General features: G+C 41.6%; 1 protein-coding gene across 4 annotated transcripts in view; it reads right to left on the bottom strand.

The window, feature by feature from the left end:
- Positions 1 to 286: 286 nt before the first annotated feature.
- Positions 287 to 21,627, bottom strand: part of sptan1 (spectrin alpha, non-erythrocytic 1) — a 158,017-nt gene continuing 136,676 nt past the window's right edge. For all 4 annotated transcript variants that reach the window (XM_061801913.1, XM_061801914.1, XM_061801915.1 and 1 more), the window contains 6 exons: positions 10,603 to 10,657; positions 2,387 to 2,583; positions 1,812 to 1,865; positions 1,571 to 1,717; positions 679 to 826; positions 287 to 597 (listed from right to left, as the gene is read on the bottom strand). In XM_061801913.1, the coding sequence (XP_061657897.1) occupies positions 472 to 597; positions 679 to 826; positions 1,571 to 1,717; positions 1,812 to 1,865; positions 2,387 to 2,583; positions 10,603 to 10,657 (727 nt within the window). In that variant the 3' untranslated portion in view covers positions 287 to 471. The remainder of the gene's footprint in view (positions 598 to 678; positions 827 to 1,570; positions 1,718 to 1,811; positions 1,866 to 2,386; positions 2,584 to 10,602; positions 10,658 to 21,627) is intronic.

The following is a 21,627-nucleotide window of genomic DNA, read 5'->3' as shown; positions in this document are numbered from 1 at the left end:
TTGGATGTTGTTAAAGCAAATCCTGTTAAGTTTAATTTGAAATCCATTGTAGCGGTGTTTAGCCAAAGATAAGAATTGTCAATGTCCCAATATTTACGGCATTGACTGTGGAGTGTGGACAATAAGGAATGTCTGTTGAAATAAAGCAAAAAAAAAAAAAAAAAAAAAAAAAACATTTTCTGATCATTTCAGAGTTAATATATATACAAAAACTGTTTTCCAGTTGTAACCAGCATTTATTGAAGTATATTGCATTAAAGCTGTTGCATTAATAGCAATCTTAGGGTCTGACAAAACAAGCCGTTTAATCAAACTGAAATGCAAAGACATAAGCAGTTAGAATTAAGAGGGAATGAAGGATAGAGTGATACACACAAACAGTGCCTATTGATCATTCCTAGCCACTCATGCAGTTTCATCAATATATTTGCCTTGACATTCATGGTATATAGTTGGAAGGTGGATAAAGGATTAGTTGACAAAGAGTGAGCGGGTGAATTCCACAAAGTCGAAAGATGATGGCAGCTCTCGGCCCTTGTTGTCAAGGTAGGGCTTCATATGCGAGAGGCAATAGTCTGCCTGCTCCTTGGTCAGGTTCTGAAAAGATGTAATAAACAAATTAGCGCTTTGAGCAGTTTACACAGTAAAAGACTGCCAAATGAACAATGAACATCTAACCTGGTAGAGTTCCTCTTTCGTAACATACGGTTTGTTCTCAGCACTCAGAGCTCGGAAGGCGCTCTCAATCTCTTCGCTGGATTTAACATTTTCTGTCTCACGGCTGATCATGAAGGCCATGTACTCTTGTAGCGACACATTGCCATCTCTGCAATGATAGATTCCTCAGAGTTAAATGTAAATGTTAACGCAAATGTAACTACAGGACAGTAATCCCTCATTATATATCAGTTAATTTATTGCAGATTCAATTCACTGCAAATTTATTTTATTATATCAGGAAATGTGCTAATGTTTAAGGCAGGTTGTCGTGTTAAACTCACTGTGAGTGACTGAAAGGGTGTGAGACAGACTTTCTGAGGCTCTTCAACTATGATATCGAAGGCAGTGACTTTAGTGGTTTCAGTCAATACGAGGAGGGGGAATAAAAACTTTTCTGTAATGTTTGAGCTGTTTTACTGCCGTGTTAAAGTCACTGTTTGGAAACAAGGTATGTAAATAAACATTGACAAAGTCATTTTGTGTGAATATCAAATTTCACAATGTACCGGTACATATGGTATATATCGGCTGTGTATGGTTAGGTACTGTTAGTGTATGGGAGAAAAAAAAAAATATACAGTGGTTGCTGTCTATGTGTGTGTGTGTGTGTGTGTGTGTATATATATATATATATATATATATATATATATATATTCCATTAGTATTACTTTTCTTTTAATATTGACAATTCATTGAGATTTACAATTATTTTTCATTGTCAAGCTGTCCCTTCTATCTCAACATATAATATTTGGTAAAGTATGACAGTCTACGACTAAACATTTGAGAAATCAGATGTTTTGGAAACTGGTTACTTGACATGGATGTAAATACTCCACCAGTGACAAACCTGTTTGGATCCACAGTGTCAAGTATGGTCTCAAATTCAGGATCAGGTTCACCCTCTTCTACCATGGGTAGGTCGTAACCTAGCGAACGCAGGCATGACTTGAACTCCTGGTGGTTGAGACGTCCAGACTTTTCCCTGTCAAAATGTCTTGACAAAAAAAAAAAAAAAGTATATATGAGAATGTGTGTCGTTAGATGGGGTATTCAAAAAAAAAAACATAAGTCAGTTCAAACCTACATACTTGAACATCATGCTGAACTCCTTCAGAGCCTCCTCTGTCACTCCAGTAGTGTTCCTGAAAGTATAAAGAAAAACGTAAGTTACAGCAGTTGTTCTGAAACAGGAGTTCCTTGAGCCATCAAAGTGCTTTTTCCCCACTCATCATATTAAAAGATGGCATTGAAGTGTTTTGAAAAACTGTCGCTAGAGGGTTTTGAAATTTTCTAAATGCATCCCCAAAAGCAGAACTTGGCAACATTCCATCCATTTATTTTCTTTACAGTCATCCTCACTAGTGTAGCGGGTGGGTGGGACCCAATCCATGTGGACTTCGGATGAGAAAAGGGGTACACCCTAGGCTGGTTGCCAGCAAATCGCTGGGCGCATATAGACAATTTACACACATTCACACCTATGGAAAATTTCGACTCTTCAATGACTGTATAAAGCATGTTTATGGATTGTGGGAGGAAGCCAGAGTGTTTGATTTAAGCACAGGGAGAGCAGTGTGGTCCATAACCTGCTCCAGTAAGAAAGTGCCTGAAATATTTCCTGAATAATTTAACTATTGAAGCACAGATTCAGATAGTATTTTACCTTGCTTGTATCTGTTGCTCCAAGTTATGCTGCATCCTCATTCCCAGCTGGTCCAATTGGTCCCATTGCTGGGCAAGGCCCACTGTACTGTGCTCAGTGTATTTGTTGTCCAAGATGAGTGCTTCCTCCATAGCCGCACCCAAGTCTTCAATCTTCTTCAGCTGGCTGCGCATGGCTCGAATCTCCTGGTGTTTACGCTACACAAAAGCACACATTCAACAATCTGCCAAACAGTGTGGGTTTTACATTCACCACACATTTGATACTAAAAACAAAACAAAACCTGGAGCTCATTTAAAGTGCTGGAGCTTGGGTTCTGACCAGAGCAAGGAGGTCAGAACATAGTACTTCAATTCTAAAGCCTCAGTCAGTCAGATTTAGAATAGAGTTGTAGTACTTCTGCGATTGGTCTATAAATCACTAAATAGTTTAGGTCATGAATATATAAATACACGCTAATGGAATATATTGATAGTAGATAGGGATATTATCAGGAGTAGAGATCTGTTGACACAGATCAGATAACGAAGCACAGAGTCCCAAGCAAATGTGATGAAGCAGCTTTTAGTTGCTACAATACAGCAAATCGAATAAATGGCCAAAAAATTTCAAGTTATGCCAATTTATCACAATCTTTAAAAACCTTTGTCATATTTTTTAGAGCATTTATATTTTTAAATCTATCCTGCACACTGTATGTTGTTTTTATTTTTTTTAAGAGGAAATTTGTGGTGCTTTATATTTTCTTATATTTTTAAAATGCTTTTGATCATGTACAGCACATTAAGTTACCTTGTGTATGAATGCGCTAAATTGGCTTTGCTTTGAATGCTTGACTTTTCAAGCTTTATTTAGTCTGAAAACAAAATCAACGTTGAGGCATCAACATTGTGGTCGTCTCGATTGTTTCAAAATGAACCAAAAAACTAAGTCGTCACGGGATTTATGTCTGGTACGGTCACCTGGGAAAAAAAACAGGTAAAACGAGAAACCAGATAAATCATAGATTAAAAGATTGACGATATATCCACCTGTTGTTGTGACCAAGGATGGAGCTGCAGCGTATGAAGGCAGTCTAATCCCCGACTAAATAAGATGGTTGTAGAGAAATGGCTTATCAACTGTCTGGCAGAGAAGGAGCCTGAACTGTTGTTAGGTTGAGAGATTCTGACCTTGGCACACACTACAAACTCCAGGTCCAATAAAGTTGGGATGTTGTGTAAAACAAAAACAGAACAATGATTTGCAAAACAATTAAGCCTTTTGGGGATCCTATTTCTATACCCAATCATGACACTCCACTGTCACCGAAAAGCCTAGTCCGTTGTGGAATCCTCCAAACATTTTTTTTTCCTTTTTAAATAGCATGCCTCAAAACCTTACCACTTTTTCACAATTTCTCCTCAAACATTATTTTGTAGGGAAAGGGTTGCAGGCATCAACATTTTAAATGAGACAAAATTCACCCCCCCCCCCCAAAAAAAAAAAAAATAAGTTTGTCTTTGTTGTCATGGGCATGGTCTGGACACTGCAGTCGGCGGTGGTTCCTGTGAGGGGCGTGGCCAGGCCACTGCTCTGGGCATTGCCATCTGGCACAGCAGCTGTGTCACATTTAGGACATTAATGAACTAAGTACTGAATGGAACACTTTGTCCAAAATAATAGGAATGGGAGAACACAAAAGTTAGTAGATGAGTGTTCAGTGTTTTTTTTTTTTTTAATGCCAGAGTTATCCCCAGATTTCACCAAGAAACATCTCTAAATTGGAAAAGTATTACAGAAATTCCTCTCTCGCTCACACACTCCAATGAGCCCGGCTGGAAAACTGACAAGCCTATCAGCGTTTGCCACGCCTGCAGTGCTTGCTGTTCTGACACCCCATTGTTTATGGATACGTTTCACCGAACAGAGAACATCCACTATCTGGCATTTTGTGGCCGATTTTTGTGAAAAATAATTATAAACAAAACAAAAATAGCATAATATACAATCTTCAAGCCTGTACGTTTGAGCCAGAATACACAGGTGGAACTTGACATGTCGGAGAGGGGGGGTGGCACTGACGACGAACAATAATCTCATTATATGGACCGCGGAGATTTGTTTGATGCTTTTCTGAGAAGTTGGTTTGGATGTAGAGAATGTACACCAGGCGTGGCCAGACGTTTGTACCCCAAGATCTACTTTTCAAGCAGCCAGCCTCTCATGATCACTGGCGGCAGGGGGGGTGCACGCGCGCATCGCCGTAAATACGAGCCAGTATGTTGTGTGCTAAGAGACAAAGCGAGTCAATAATCTGTGTTTTTAGTACTCCTGCCATTCAGCAAATAAACCAAAAATAATGTACAATGTTGAAGCATTTGACCCAGAATACACACAGGCGGAATTTGACGTGTTGGAGAGGGGAGCTAACACTCAGGGAGGGCATAACATGGACCTTGGAGATGTTCCAAACAGGCTCGTTTTGAAACATTAGTGTTTGTGTTCTTTGTGTCCTAATGCCAACTGTGGCGGAATGCTAGTGTTGTCATGAGTTTGAAAAGGTCGAACAAAAAAAATAGAGCGTACCGGAATTAACTTGAATCACGATCAACTTGTCTGCATAACATAGATACTAGATAAAAGATGCAAAGTTTTTTGTTTGGACGAAGACGTGTTACATATCAATTTACTTATGATCCATGACAGTCTGATAAAAGGACCCCTTGTACATTCAGTGGAAAATCAGTGAGTACACATTTTTAACTGTCTTGGTACCATATGTGAATGCTAAGTGAGCTATATGAATGCTATGGGCTATGTCCAAAGTTCATCAAAAATGTGAGCTTATTTTCTGAGGAGGTTTATGGTTTATTTATATCTGGAGTATAAAATGCAAAAAAAAAAAAAAAAAAAAAAAAGTAAAGTACATGTACATATCCATCCATCCTTCTTCTTAGCTGCTTAGGATCGACGAGAGTCGCGGGAGTGCTGAAGCCTATCCCAGCTGTCAACAGGCACTGACACGGGGAGAACATGCAAACTTCACACACGGAGGTCCAGGATTGAACCCGGGTCCTCATAACTGTGAGGCCAACGCTTTACAGCTGCTCCCCCGTGCCGCCTCATAAAGTATGTTGTTGCTTATACAGTACCGGCAAGAGCGGCTATCGCTAAGGGGCCAATAACCAGTAAAGGTGAGATGCGTGCAAATTTCCCTGGCTGATGAACGAGCGTCAACTGTGACGGCCACAGGTTTATCCTGTCAGGTTTGACCCCACGGGAGGTTAAAGAAGGAGAAATTTGTGTGCGTTTTCTCAGGTTTGTTCCACAACACTTCAGCATCTTGGCTTAGCTAGAACAAATAGTCTGTAATGCTAAGGACCTGCGGCATTAGAGGAGGGGTCAAGGATGTTTCTTCCGGGGTTTAGCTGTGAAAGCTGGCACATATCCAGATTTTGTTTGGATTTCAAAAATGTTCTTTTTCAATTAATGTCCAAAATACGTAATAATATTACTACTTCACATTGGCGGGTTTATTGTTCGTATGACTTTTGTAACCTGCTCCCATCTGGTTCCTGCTAAGCCTTTGGGTTCCTCCTGGAGGATGTCCACCAGAGTCGCCACTTGGGACCCTGGTGCTCGGCGTCCTGGCCAACCTCCTGACCTGCTTGGCCAGACGCCTCGCTTTGGGTAACTTGGACTGCCACCAGATAAGACTGGGGTGCGTTCGTTCCATCCATCCATCCATCCATCCATCCATCCATTTTCTACCGCTTCTCCAGATCTGGTCGTGGGTGGGACACAGACTTTCCTTTCCCCAGTCACTTCTACCAGCTCTCCCGGAGAGATCTCGAGGCATTCTCAGGCATAGACAGTCTCTCCAGCGTGTCTGGGTGGTCCCTGATGTCTCTTTCCAGTGGGATATGCCTGGAACACCTCACCAGGGAGGCATCCGGATCAGATGCCCCTGCCACTTCTTCTGGTTCCTCTGAATACGGAGGAGCAGCGGCTCAATCCTGAACTCCACCTGGGTGACCAAGGAAGTTAATTTCGACTGCTTGTATCCGGGATCTGAGATTAAATTTCCCGACGAACCCTCCTCTCCAGCATCCCTGAATAGAGTTTACCAGGGAGACTTAGGAGTGTGATTCCCCTATGGTTTGAACACACCCTCGGGGCCCGTTCTTAAAAAGGGCGACCACCACCCCAATTTGCCAATCCAGAGGAACTGACCCCGATATCCACACAATGTTGCTGCAGAGGCGTGCCAACCAGGACAGCCCCGCAACATCCAGAGCCTTTAGGAACTCTGAGCAATCCACCCCCGGGGCCCTGCCACCAAGGAGCTTTTTGACCACCTCGGTGACCTCAACCCCAGAGATAGAAGAGCCCACTTCAAAGAACGCAGACTTCAGCTTTCTCAGGGGAAGGTGTGTTGGTGGAATTGAGGTCTTTGAAGTCAAGAGAGAGAGAGAGAGAGAGAGAGAGAGAGAGAGAGGAGAGAGAGAGAGAGAGAGAGCGAGAGAGAGAGAGAGAGAGAGAGAGAATTGAAGTCAAGAAAATGCAGATTTGGCATCTTCAAGAGGGCCAACAGCATTTTCTCTTGATTTTAGTGAAAAGGTTGGAATTAAAAAAAATTGGACAACTTAGGCTAGTCCAGCTACCTGGCGAGTTTGGTAATTGTCGATGTAACCAAAGTACTTCATGCAGACGCGTTTTTTGCAACAGTAACCTTGTAAAAAAAACAAAAAGGGCGAATCATATGAGTACGAAGTTGCAGCCCACTTTGTGTTGGGTTTAAGGTATGGGTGTTTTGTGAATCTGGTGCTGATACCGGAAGTCAGTGAGTTTGGTAGCTATCGATGAAACATGCAACGAATGAGAGACTGATGCCTGTGCATCAGTTTTGGTGTTTTTTTTGTGTGTGAAAATTGATGGAAAAGTTTCAGGGTGCGCATATAGTTTGTCGTATCAAACCAATTTCGTGCTATGTCAAGTGTAGAGATCGTACACAAGTTTCAAGGAAATCTGAACAAAGCTGTAAGAGCAGTTGGCAAAAGTATTCACCATGCAAAAAAAGGGAAAATTCGGGACTGATATTATTCAAAAGGTCAGGGTTGACTTTTAATTCATCTTTATGCCCTCTATCACCATGTAAAATTTCAGAGCCGTAGTGCATAGGATTGCCGAGATGTCCTTCATTGTTCATAGTGGGCTTCTTGCGAATTTCCTCTTTGATGAACTTGTGGCATGTACTAGGTGGCACTGTTTATTTGGAGTGGTGCACGCACGCACGCACGCACGCACGCACGCGCGCACACACACACACACACACACACCACACACACACACACAACACACACACACACACACACCACACACACACACACAACACACACACCACACACACACACAAACAAGAGAGAGAGAGAGAGACAGACAGAGTATGTGTGTGTGTGGACTGGAATCTGGCATGAAGGAATGGCAGAGGAACCCCAAAATACTACAGAGAAAACTCATTGCATCAGTCTCAAAAAGACACACACACACACACACACACACGCACACGCACGCACGCACGCACACACACACACACACACAAACAAGAGAGAGAGAGACAGACAGATAGAGTATGTGTGTGTGTGGACTGGAATCTGGCATGAAGGAATGGCAGAGGAACCCCAAAATACTACAGAGAAAACTCATTGCATCAGTCTCAAAAAGACTCATGGGTCTATTATATCGAAAAGGTGCTTCAACTAAATATGGGAGTGTTGTGCCTGTTGTGACAATAAGGCAATAGACTGAGGAGATAATCGTGGACTTCAGGAGAGGGCACAGCCAGCATCCCCCGCTAACCATCATGGGTGCTGCAGTAGAGTGAGTGAGCAGCGCCAAATTCCTGGGTGTACACATCTCCGAAGACCTGTCCTGGATCACCAACAACACAGCACTAGCCTAAAAGGCTCAACAGTGGCTCTACATCCTGCGGAAATTGAAGAAAGCGAGAGCCCCGCCCCCCATCATCATCATCTTTTACAACGGGACAATCGAGGGCATCCTGTGCGGCAGCATCAGAGTGTCAAACGGCAGCTACACTATGTCCTGCTGCAAGGTGCTGCAACACACTGAGACCAGCTGAGAAGATCACCGGTGTGTTTTTCCTATCCTTTCTGGACATTTATAACAACAGCCTCACCCGCAAGGTCACCAGGATCACAGGTGACACCACTCAGCCATCCCACACCCGCTGCAAATTGCTGCCATCAATGAGGGGACTGCGGCGTCTTTGGGCCAAAACCAGCAGGCTCAAAAAGTTTCTTTCACCAGGCAGTCAATATGATCAACTCCCTCTCTGCTTTGCCTTCATTATCATCCCTCCCTGGGCCCCACCACCATTGCAAAAAAAAAAAAAAAGCAAACAAACAAAAACCAGTTTAACGTGCCACTGGCACAAAAACTAAACTTCAAAAATTGTATTATCAAACTACGAGGCCCCATAGCTCAATGGTTAGAGCATTGGTTTGGTAAACCAGGGGTCGTGAGTTTGTATTTCACCGGGGCCTCTACTCCCCAAGAGGGGTTGCGTCAGGAAGGGCATCCAGTGTAAAAAAACTGTGCCAAACAAATATGAGTGTTCATCTGAGATGAACTGAATAATATTAATCACTTTGATGATTATACCAGTTGGAAAAAGTGAGCTGGGAGTATTTTATAAAAGCTACCTAAGTCTGACTTGACACACAGTGGCGCCCATATATGTCTGTGACATCAAGTGCAGGCATCACACTGGAGCCCTTGCATTGAAAACACGCTGTGCCGAATCCAATGGCAGAAGAACGAGAGCGATTTTCGGGTTTTTCTGATGCCCCTTCTGAGACTGAAGCTCTTTTTGGGGAAAAAAATATCTCAGAAAAGAGTGAAGCAACCGAGTCATATTTAGACGATATGTGTCCACTGACACAAGACTCCTCGACACAGACGAGGAAGACGAGACACCCCATGAAATATTCTTAATAACTGGCCCATAAATGTTCAGTTTCTTAACCCCTATTATATGTCGCGTACATTTTTTTGACTTTGGTGACTATACGACGTTTGGCTAGTTGGCTCGTGTTACACACTACTAAACTGCCTTTGTACTTCTATTTTGTTATTGTTTTGTGTTGTATTGTAATTGTGTGTGATTAAATGAAACGCAATACAAGTGCATTGTTATGTTTCGATGGTTTGATCAAGGGGATTTATTCTAAATTCACATGTAACATATGCTATATACTGAGACAACTTAGTCCCCCCCCAGCCTATAATTATTATTTTTTTTTACCAGCTCTATAAATAACTACCCGTCATTTGGAACCCACAAAGCTCTTGTCCTATGCATCTGTCCAATCAATTTTTCACAACGAATCGGGTCTTTTGGAAACGTGGGAAGAGTGAATCCATCCTCCCGAGTATTAGAACAAAATCCAGCAACACAATGAGCCAGGATTTTGGCAAAAACCCAGAAGAAAACAGCTAATTTCTTGCCTGTACAAGAGGTATAGTGAAGAAAATAAGTATTTGAACACCCTGCTATATTGGCAATTTCTCCATAGCCCTTCCCAGCTGTGTGGAATTGTATAATTTTTTCTCTGGTGTCTTTGGACAGCTCTTTGGTCTTAGTCATGTTACAAGTTTGAGTCTTACTGACTGTATGGGGTGGATTGGTGTCTTTATGCAGCTAACGACCTCACACAGGTGCATCTGTTCCCGGATGATACATGGAGTGGAAGTGGACTTTTAAATGCGGACTAACAGGTCCTTGAGGGTCAGAATTCTAGCTGATAGACAGGTCTTCAAATACTTATTTGCAGGTGTGTCATAAAACGTTTAAAAAAAAAAAAAAAAAAAAAAAATCATACATTGTAATTTCTGGATTTTTTTTAAAGATTATCTCTCAGAGTAGACATGCAACTACGATGAAAATTTCAGACCCCTCCAGTATTTCTAAGTGGGAGAACCTGCAACATAGCAGGGCGTTCAAATACTTATTTTCTTCACTCTAAGGGTGTATTTTTTTCCTCTGCATTTAACATGTGCCTATTCAACATGTCCCTAAAAAGCAATTGGTGAGATTTCTTAGACCGTGCTATGTGCTTATCCAGGTGGAGTCAAATTCATTCATGAAAGATTCAAGTACAATTTTTAGGAATTTAATTTTTTTTATACTCCAGAATAATTTAATTGCTTACCTTAGTGGCCTCCAGTTGGGATTCAAGAGTACCAGACTCTTCCACCATACATGACCTAACACACAAAGGGATTTTCCAAAGTAAGAAAAAGAAAATGCAGTCATTTCACATTTTTTAATAACCCCTTTCCAGAACCAAATTTCATCAACAATGCCCATCCAGGGGCTTATTTGATTGTAGACACTAATCAAGAGCCACAAGAGAAAAACTGAGCATTTTAACTCATATATAATTGCTTTTTTTCCCAGATCGACGAGTATTCAATTAAAACAACACAAGGTAACCAACATGCCAAATATTTTGACTCACCAGATTAAGCCCTTTTGAGTATATTTTTTTATTATGTCAAACAAGTTACCAGTAGGTGCAGTAGATTCTCAGAAACCCAACAAGACCCAGCATTCATGATATACACACTTAAGTCTGTGCAATTGAGCAATTTGTTGAAAGGGGCCCGTTCAAAAAAAAAAAAAAAAAGCAGTGTGACATTCAATCATTAAATTTCGTCCACCGTTGACTTTACAAACTCAACTATTTTGTACAAACTTGTTTCTAAGATTTACCAATCCTCTGAATCACTAAACTAACATTTAGTTGTATGACCAGTTTTTTACAACTGCTTCCCATCTGTGTGGCATGGAGTCAACCAACTTGTGGCACCGTTCAGCTGTTACTCCATTTTAAGATTCCTTAACAACAGTCCACAATTCATGAACATTTCTTGGTTGTGCTTCAGAAACAGCATTTTTGATGTCACCCCACAAGTTCTTGATTGGATGAAGATCTGGAGATTGGGGTGGCCACTCCATGACGTTACCTTTGTTGGTTTTGAACCAAGACTTTGGATGTTTACAAGTGTGTTTGGGATCATTTCAAGGGCATGCCCTCTTAAAGAGGGTTTTGTCCAAAATGTCCATGTACAATAAACCACCCAATCTGAAGTAATATCATTACATATATTTTGGACACTAATTGAAAAAAAAAAAACAAAAAAAAAAAAACGAAGAACATTTTTTAAATCCAAGTAAAATCTGGTTATGTGTCAGTTTTCACAGACAGACCCGCAGAAGAAAGGTCCTTGACTCCGCCCCATGACATCACGGTGCTCAGCATCTGTCTGCCTCAGAATATCCCGCAGAACATGGCATCAAATGAGCGACCAGAAAAGGACCTTGTTGTGCAAAAACATTTGTCCCGGTTCACTGACAAAAATCAGCAGATATTGAAACTAGCTTCTAGTATTCTTTTCTTTCTTGTAACACAATGTAGTTATGACATCTAGGGGCTGTTCCAACACAGACTTTATTTCACTTTTTTTTGCCCCCATTCGTGTACAATCTCAATTTTTCAAATGAAAAATGTAGTCCAGATAATGTGTCAAATTATTTCTGAAGTAGTTATGTGGTTAAAGGTCCACTGACATGAAAAACATAATTTTTATTATGTTAATTTAGTAGTATCGCGGCGCCGAGCCGGGTCACTTTACAGCATTGTCGTCGCTCGCGGCTGAGTACACTACATACTGTCATACAGACTGTTGGGGAGTCTGTTAGTTACAAGTGATCTGCATATCATCTAAATATGGGTCGAAATGATAGGGTGATATTGCCCGGGTCACTTCACTGATTGCGAGATGTTTCTCTTCTTCGAAAAGAGCTTCTGTGTCAGAAGGGTTGTCGGAAAAATCCGAAAATCTCTGTTGTTCCTCTCCCATAGCAGGTGGCACTACGTGTTTTCAATGGCGAATGTACCAGTGTGACGTTTACTGATGACGTTGCACGCAATATGGCTACCACTTGGCTAGCGCAAGCAATGATGACACGGTCTCTGCTCATATCTATTTTTTCGTATGTATTTTTCATGACAATATCTATTTTAGAATGTTTATAGGCATGTCACTTGGGCTTGAAAGAAGAGTTGAATGTTGGCCCCTAATATAAATGTCATTATTTTGCCTGTGTACTTGTTTTGCAACAAACCAGCAAAGTACGGCAGTCATGCATGTGATACAAAACCAATAATGTTTGGACATGAATTGCATGTATGTAAAAGTTGGTTCATGCTAAATAAACTTCAGTCACAAGTGTATGAGTGGACAAACAGATCTAACAGGATATTAAGTCTTCATGTTAATAGATTATCAATATATGTGTTAACTGTCGGTGGTTGATTGTGAGAGGAAGTCTTCATGTTAATAGATTATCAATATATGTGTTAACTGTCGGTGGTTGATTGTGAGAGGCTAGCTGCTTGAAAAGTAGATCTTGGGGTAAAAATAGTCTGGCCAGCCCTGCTGTATATTCTCATCTAAACCAACTCCTCAGAAAAGCATCAAACAAATCTCCGCGGTCCATATAATGAGATTATTGTTCATCGTCAGTGCCACCCGCCCTCTCCAACATGTCAAGTTCCACCTGTGTATTCCGGCTCAAATGCATAGGGTTTAAAATTGTACATTGTTATTTCTGTATTTGTAATTATTTTTCACAAAAATCAGCCACAAAATGCCAAATAGTGGACGTGCTCTGTTTGGTGAAACGTATCCACAAACAATGGGGTACCAGAACAGGAAGCACTACAAGCGTGGCAAACGCTGATTTTCCAGCCGGGCTCATTGGAATGTCTGCGCGAGAGAGGCATTTTGAAAATACTTTTCCAATTTAGAGATGTTTCTATGTGAAATCTGTGTATAATTTCGGCATTAAAAGAAACACAGAACCCTCATTGACCAACTTTTAATGCAGTGATTTCCAACCTTTATAGAGCGAAGGCACATATTTTATAATTGAAAAATCCCACGGCACACCAACAAAATAAATGTCACCAAAAATTGATCAATTAATTACTGTATGTACTTCCTGACATCTAATAGAAGAGGATTTTTTTGTTCTGTCTGTATTGTGCCTCACTGGCATAAATAGATGGATAAAGATACATTATTTCTTGGAATAAATGTTTTTTTTTTAGCAATTACATAAAATTGGATAACTTTCCACGGTACACCTGAAGAGCGCTAACTGTACATTAATGTACCCCGGCACACTGTTTGGGAATCAGTCTTTTAATGTGTGCTCCCATTCCCATTAGTTTCAACCAAGTCTTCCTTTAAGCACAAGGCAACCTGACCTCTTCAAGTATTTTGACATATGCAAACTGATTCATGATCCTTATGATAAATGGGCCCAAACCCATAGTGGGAGAAACATGGCCAAATCATGACGCTTGCAGCAACATGCTTCACTGTCTTCATTGGATACTGTGGCTTGAATTCAGAGTTTGGGGGTCGTGTTACAAATTGTCTGCAGCTCCTGGACCCAAAAATAATTTTACTCTCATCAGTCCATAAAATGTTCCTCCATTTCTCTTTAGGCCAGTTTATGTGTTCTTGGGCAAATTGTAGCCTGTTCTGCACATGCCTTTTTTTCTCTCTCTATTTTTTTTTTTTTTTTTTTAGAGAGTGATTTTGCAAGGGATTTTTTAAAATAGATTAGCTTCACACAGACGTCTTTTCACTGTCAGAGTACTGAGAGGTAACTCCAGACTGTCTTTGATCACAAGCACCAAGTCTGCTCTGGTTTGGGGCTTCCACAAAAAAGGACAAACTCGGACTGCAATGGACAATCAAAACCGCTGAATAGATTGTCGGCACCACTCTACCCACTATTGAAGACTTGCCGCAACTACGTCCAGAGCAGGCAGGATCCTTTTGGAACCTCCACATCCTGGCCACCTGCTTTTCCAGCTCCTTCCTTCGGGTATGCGGTACTGATCAATGCAAGTCAAAACTAGCAGGTATTCAAATTCAGGGATTTTTTCCCCCTCTGGCAATTAAGTCATTAATTGAGTCATTATTGATCAGTGAACTATTATTTTCTGTCTTGTGCCGTTGTTGCCACACACATATATACATGTAATTGAATGTCTCGTTCTTTGTTCTGAATGTCGTACCAGGGCAGAACCAACAACTGGAGACAAATTCCTTGTGTGTTGTGACACACTTTGCCAATAAAGCGGATTCTGATATAGATACAATTGTCGGTTTCTGCTCGACAAAGTTAAAAATATTTTAACGGAGTTAAGTCTACTCTCATTGAGGAGCTACAGAACAGCAGTCTAGTCTGGCTGCCTACAACAACTTCGATGGCCACTCCTGCATTGCGCCCACAATGCACGCACCATGAACAGTGAAGGAGGATGCAGAAGCAGACAAGTAAGCGTGTGTGTTTATATACCACACACACACACACACATACATATATATATATATATATATATATATATACATATATATATATATATATATATATATATATTAGTGCGCCCTCCATAATTATTGGCACCCCGGTTCAGATGTGTTAAAAGCCTTAAAATAAATTCAGTGTTTATTGCAGAAGAGTACTGTCAGACTGAAAATTTTAGGAAAATGTAACCAACTCAACTGAATTTTAAGAAAATAAAAAATCCTTGACTAAAAATAATTATTTTTCATTAAATCTCTAAGTTTACCGGAGTATGTAGGAACATTAAATTAGTAATTCATCACTTCCTGTTTCCCTGGGGTATAAATATGATGCATGACAAAGGCCATTTCTCTTATCTACTCTTAAACATGGGAAAGACAAAGGAACACAGCTTACAAGTGAGGCAGATGTGCGTCGACCTTCACAGGTCAGGCAGAGGCTACAAGAAGATTTCCATTCAACTGCAGCTGCCCATATCCACTGTGAGAGGAATAATTAAGAAGTTCAAAACAACTGGAACAGTGGTAAACAAGCCTGGACGAGGACCCAAGTTTATTTTGCCACCACGCACAGTGAGGAGGATGGTAAGAAAAATCAAAAGATCTCCAAAGCTCACGGTTACAGAATTACAACAAATGGTAGCATCCTGGGGTCACAAAGTCTCCAAATCAACCATCAGGCGCTGTCCACACGACAACAAGGTGTTTGGGAGGCATGCACGGTGAAAACCTTTCCTCACTCACAATCATAAACGCAAACGTCTGGAGTCCGCCAAGGGGTATTGGTGCTTGGACTGGTACTGTGTGCTTTGGTCAGATGAGACCAAGATTGAGCATTTTGGCAACAAACACTAAGTGGGTCTGGCGTGCCACGAAAGATGCGCATGCTGAAAAGCACCTCATACCCACTGTGAAGTATGGGAGTGGGTCAGTGATGCTGCGGGGCTGTTTGACTTCCAAAGGCCCTGGGAACCTTGTTAGGGTGCATGGCATCATGAATGCTTTCAAATACCAGGACCTTTTAAATCAAAATCTGTTGCCCTTTGCCCGAAAGCTGAAGATGGGTCGTCACTGGCTCTTTCAGCAAGACAATGACCCTAAACATATGGCCAAATCTACACAGAAATGGTTCACCAGACACAAAATCAAGCTCCTCCCATGACCATCCCAGTCCCCAGACTTCAACCCCATTGAAAACCTGTGGGGTGAGGTGAAGAGGAGAGTACAGCGAAGAGGACCCGGGTCTCTGGATGATTTAGAGAGATTCTGCAAAGATGAATGGCTGAAGATCCCTCTTTCTGTCCCATCTTGTGAAATATTATAGGAGAAAATTAGGTGCGGTTTTATTGGCAAAAGGGGGTTGTACAAAGTATTAACACCACGGGTGCTAATAATTGTGACACACATTATTTGATGTCAAATAAATATTTCTTTATGTGGGATTTTTGTTCTTTATGTGGGAAACTGAATAAATGAAATAGTATTGAAGGTTGGATTTTTCTTTTTTTCATTAAGGTATATTATTATTATTATTTAGAAAAAATATATTTTAGAAGCTAAAAAACATCTTAAACCAGGGGTGCCAATAATTATGGAGGGCACGGTACGCACGCGCGCACGCACACGTGTGCGTACTTTGGTGTCTTCTTTAAAAAATTCAGGTTACGAAACAACTTCCTGAAAGGATTAATTTTGTAAGTTGTGGTACCGCTAAATTGACGTTGCCATAACGTACCTCGATACTGATACAATACTATGGCCCAGACTTAAAAAAAAAAAAAAAAAATAGTTTAGTAGTCGTAATAGTAGCTGACATTTTCCTTTAGTTATGAAATACAGCCCTGTGGGGGCACAACTAAGTTGCAACTTGTAGAACAGTCATGAACCCAGATAAATAAAGAGGATTCCGTCAGGAAGGCCATCCGGCATAAAACTGCCAAACAAATATGAACGTTCATGTAAAGAATCCCATACCGGATCGGTAATGGCCCGCAACCAGCTGCGCTGACCTGCAGGGCATCAGTGGAAATTCAGCTACTGTGGGTTGAAGACAAAGAGGAGGAGGAAACCGGATTTGTCAGCAGAAGAAGAGGAAGGCACAGAGCCTACAACTGAGTGTAGGGATTTAGAATGTTGGGACTATGACAAGAAAAGCTCAGGGGTTGGTTAACATAATGATAAGGAGAAGGGTTGATATATTGTCCATCCAAGAGAGCAGATGGAAAAGTAGTAAGGCCAGATGTTCAGGAGCAGGGTTTAAGTTATTTTACCATGGAGTAAATGGGAAGAGAAATGGATTAGGAGTTATGGTAAAGGAAGAGCTGGCTAAGAATGTCTTGGAGGTGAAAAGAACATCAGATCGAGTGATGAGGATGAAATTTGAAATTGAGGGGGTTATGTTAATGTGATTCGCGGCTATGCCTCACAGGTAGGATGTGACCTACAGATGAAAGAGAAATTCTGGAAGGAACTAGATGAAGCAGTTCTGTGCATCCCAGACAGAGAGAGAGAGAGAGAGAGAGAGAGAGAGAGAGAGAGAGAGAGAGAGAGAGCTGTGATTGGTGCAGATTGTAAAGGACATGTTGGTGAAGGAAACAGTGGTGTCAGGTTCATCAATCAGACATTCCATAAAGAAGTGATTGGTAAGTACAGCATTCAGGAAAGGAACTTTGAGGGACAGATGGTAATGGCTGTAGTGAACACTTTTTTCCAGAAGAGGCAGGAACATAGGCAGGGTTCATACTCAGTCTGACCAAAAAAATTTAAGGACTTTTTAGGGGCATTCTTAGGGGCTGACACGGAAAAAATTTAGGGGCGACACGAAAAATTTAGGGCCATCGTGGGAAATCAAGTGTAAGGAAAAAAGACTCACCCAATGGTGCCATCAACCGTTCTTGGTTTATCTAATGTTCCAGTACCTCAGTACCTGTGACAGTGATCACCTGTCGCCCCTTGTGGTAGTTATCATTGATATGACCATTGTCAACGTCTTCACATAACAGTCTACAGAAAAAGATTAACTACAATTGCAACTATATACACAAATGTCTTCTACTGATGTCTGTCTCAGCACCCCGACTTTAGCTCCTTGAGCCTACCCAGTGCCTCCTCTATTTGTTGCTGCAGAGGTGCCAAAGTGGCTCTCTTGTCCTTTGCTCTGCCTCTGAGTGCATTGGCCTCGGTGATAAACCTCAGATTCCTCTTTTCTACTGCCTCCTCACACAGCCTGTCAGCCTTCTCAAGCATAGATATGTCAGTCTCTATTCTGGCTTTTTTGGCTTTGAGGCTGTAGAGATGAAAAGTGGGCAGCGATGCCAAATGTAGCCAGGTACGAAGTCTTCCTTTCCCCACAGTGGTAGTTTTTAGCAATGTCACTGTCTGGGAACATGAGTGCAAACACTTTCAAATTATTTTCACAAGATTTGTAACTGTAATGGCTGCAGATCACTTTTAAAGTCCACACGATCTCTGCCTTTAACGAGTCAGTCTTCGTGTATTGAACTACGTTCATAAAGCCTGACTTCTGGCTGGTTGAAGTCGATGGCCGGACAACTGTAGGTGCGCATGCACTGCTCGTACAACTGCCAGAAGTTGATGTTTCACTATCTTGATATTTTAGAAAGAGATTCATATCAACGGAAGATGAGTCTTCGCCAAATCAGCGTGTCTCCTGTTTTTCCGGTGCGACTCCAGCGCTTTGATCCCCATCTTTTCAAGCTGGTAACTCTGCTTGCACAGATGGCAGTAAAACATGTGCCGATCTTTTGGATCTCGACGAACCCAGCTCCCAAACTCCTTACTTTCAACCCAAACTTCTTGAAAAATGCACTTCCCCGTGATACCAGTTGGATCGAAGAAAGAACTACGCTACGTCGTAACGAAGACAAAGTGAAATGCCTACTCACAGAAACAAACAATGGAATATCGACAAGATGGCGACTAGTTGTCAACACGGTGACTTCCGTTGACAATTTCCGGCTGTTTTGGACGCCAGACGGATCGCTATTTTTTTTAAAAATAAAAGATACATTTTTTTTTAGGGAGAATTTTGGCGGTAGAGGTCCTCCCTTTGATTTTTTTTAATTTAAGGCCTTTTTAGGGGCTTGGCCGGTTTTCGCGGATTTTTAAGGACTTTTAGGAGCCCCTAAATGCACCTTCGAAAAGTTAGGGGTTTTTAGGGACTTTTAGGGCCGCGTGCGAACCCTGGTAGAGTGACCTACAAGACTGGAGGAAGAAGCACGGAGGTGGATTATATTTTGTGAGATGATGTAATCTGAAGGAGGTTACTGACTGTAAGGTAGTGGTAGGGGAGAGTGTAACCCGACAGCATAGGATGGTGATGTGTAGGATGACTCAGGTGGTGGGGAGGAAGATAAAGCAGATAAAGGTAGGGCAGAGAACCAAGTGGTGGAAGCTGAGCAAGGAAGAATGTTGTGCGACCTTTTGGAAAGAGTTGAGACAGGCTCTCGATGGACAAGAGGAGGTTCCGGAAGACTAGAGTACGACAGCTAAGATGATCAGAGATACAGGTAGGAGAGTGCTTGGTATGTCTTCTGGTAGGAAAGGGGAGAAGGAGACTTGGTGGCAGGAAGTCATATAAGGAAAGAGGTTAGCGAAGAAGAAGTGTGTCACCAACGAGGCTCGAAGGTGGACAAAAATGCACGACTCCAGAGGCAAGCAGGTATTGTACAGAAAGACTTTATTCAGTCCGTGGTCAATGATCAGCGAGTCAGTCAGGAAAAGCAGCAGTATGAGAAGAGGCAGGCTTACTAGGATGGTCAGGGAACAGGCGAGGGTCGGTACACGGTAGGTCAGGTATACAGGAGTGCGGGAACGAGGCATGAGAATCAAAGATTTGGTGGAGGACTAGTTGTTCCCCGTGTCCTATAAGTACCGGGCGTAATCAGCCGAAACAAGGTGCGGGTGTGTGGCGACTAATTGGCTGGCCACGCCCAGTCTGGGCAGGATGCCAGGAGCATGACAAAGTGGGACACAGAGGGCTGAGGAGAGGCGAAAGGAATACACTGAGATGCGACGTAGGGGAAAGATAGAGGTGCCGAAGGCTAAACAAGAGGCATATGACATGAAATATGGAGAAAAGGATCTCTATAAGTTGGCCAGACAGAGGGATAGAAATGGGAAGGGTGATGAAGAAATGTGTTGACTGGTGCCAGTACTTTCCTAAAAAGATTGAAAGAATACTTTGATAAGTTAATGAATGAAGAAAATGAGAGAAGGAAGAGTAGAAGAGCCAAGTGCGAAGGACCAGGAAGTGGCAATGATTAGTCAGGGGGAAGTTAGAAAGGCACAAAAGAGGATGAAAAATGGAAAGACAGTTGGTCCTGATGATAGACCTGTGAAGGTATCGTAGCCATTTGGAGAGGTGGCTGTGGAGTTTTTGACCAACTTATTCAACTGAATACTAGCGGGTGAGAAGATGCCTGAAGAATGGAGGAAAAGTGTGCTAGTCCCCATTTTTAAGAACAAAGGCCCTCTGGCAAGCATTACAGATCCCACAAAACACAGACAGGCAGACTCAAAGACTGCTTTTTCCCTGGAGCTAAGAGTCAACACGTTGAACTCAAGACCACCAAGTAGAAAAGTACTGTTGTCTAAAATTACGCAACTGCACTTCTTGGTTACTTGGTTTTAATTTTCAGAGCAACAGGGAGTACAAATAGGTAATCTTACCAAGCCCTGGACAGGGGGAATAATAAAAAAAAAAATAAAAAACATTATATATATATATATATATATATATATATATATATATATATTTCATGTATTTGTCTATTGATTGATTGATTGATTTTAGCAATAAATGACCCTTGATTGTAAATATCGAAGTTCCATCATATTTTAGATGTTCTACTATTTTATCCCATTTTATTTGTGCAAGCATCTTGTGGAAAAGCGCTCATTATTTCATTGTATTTCATTGTATGCATAGTTACACAATAACAAAGACTTTTGATTGATTTTGATGGTCGTCTTTCATTTTCTGCCACGTCTCTAGTTTTGCTCTTCATTTTAAGGCATTAGAAATGATTTTATCTGAACAGTCAAAAACCTTCTCAGGCTTTTCAAGCGGTGCTGGCTTTATCCTTAAACGGGACCACCTGATTCCCAGCTGATTTTTTTTAGAAATTTGATGACCTCACTGATTGAATGTCACACTGCTTTTTTTCTTTCTTTTTAAACACACCCCTTAAACAAATTTCCCAATTGCACAGCCTTAAGAGTGTGTATATCATGAACGCTGTCTTGTTGGTTTTCTGAGAACCTACCCCACTTACTGTTAACTTGTTTGACAAATAGCAATAAACAATATACTGAAAACATGGATTAATCTGATTAGTCACGGACTCCTGTTATTTTGAACACCACTGTACATCATGGCCTGCAGAATGAATTTAAAATTTGAAAAAAAAAAGACAACAAAATGACATTGGAGTGACACCTTCAAGAATCTGGAAATTGCACCCAAGGATGAGCCAGCCTTGTGGGGCTCGACAATTCTTTCTTTGATTTCCTAGCCAATTTCTTTCCCCATGATTTCAAACAACGAAGCAGAGTGTTTGAGGTGAAGCCTTAAATACATCCCCATGTGTGGCGTCAAACTCATGTCATCAGTTAATCTGTGTAGCTTCCAATGCCATCCATCCATCCATCCATTTTCTACCACTTCTCCGGGTCGGGTCACGGGGGGAAGTAGCTTCAGCAGGGAGACCCAGACTTCCTTTCCCCAGCCACTTCTTCCAGCTCTTCCGGAGGGATCCTGAGGC

The sequence above is a fragment of the Syngnathoides biaculeatus genome, chromosome 17 (genome assembly GCF_019802595.1).
Source record: "Syngnathoides biaculeatus isolate LvHL_M chromosome 17, ASM1980259v1, whole genome shotgun sequence".
In the NCBI taxonomy this organism is placed as follows: domain Eukaryota; kingdom Metazoa; phylum Chordata; class Actinopteri; order Syngnathiformes; family Syngnathidae; genus Syngnathoides; species Syngnathoides biaculeatus.
The sequence above is the reverse complement of the archived record's forward strand: the minus strand, read 5'-3'. Positions and strand labels throughout refer to the sequence as shown.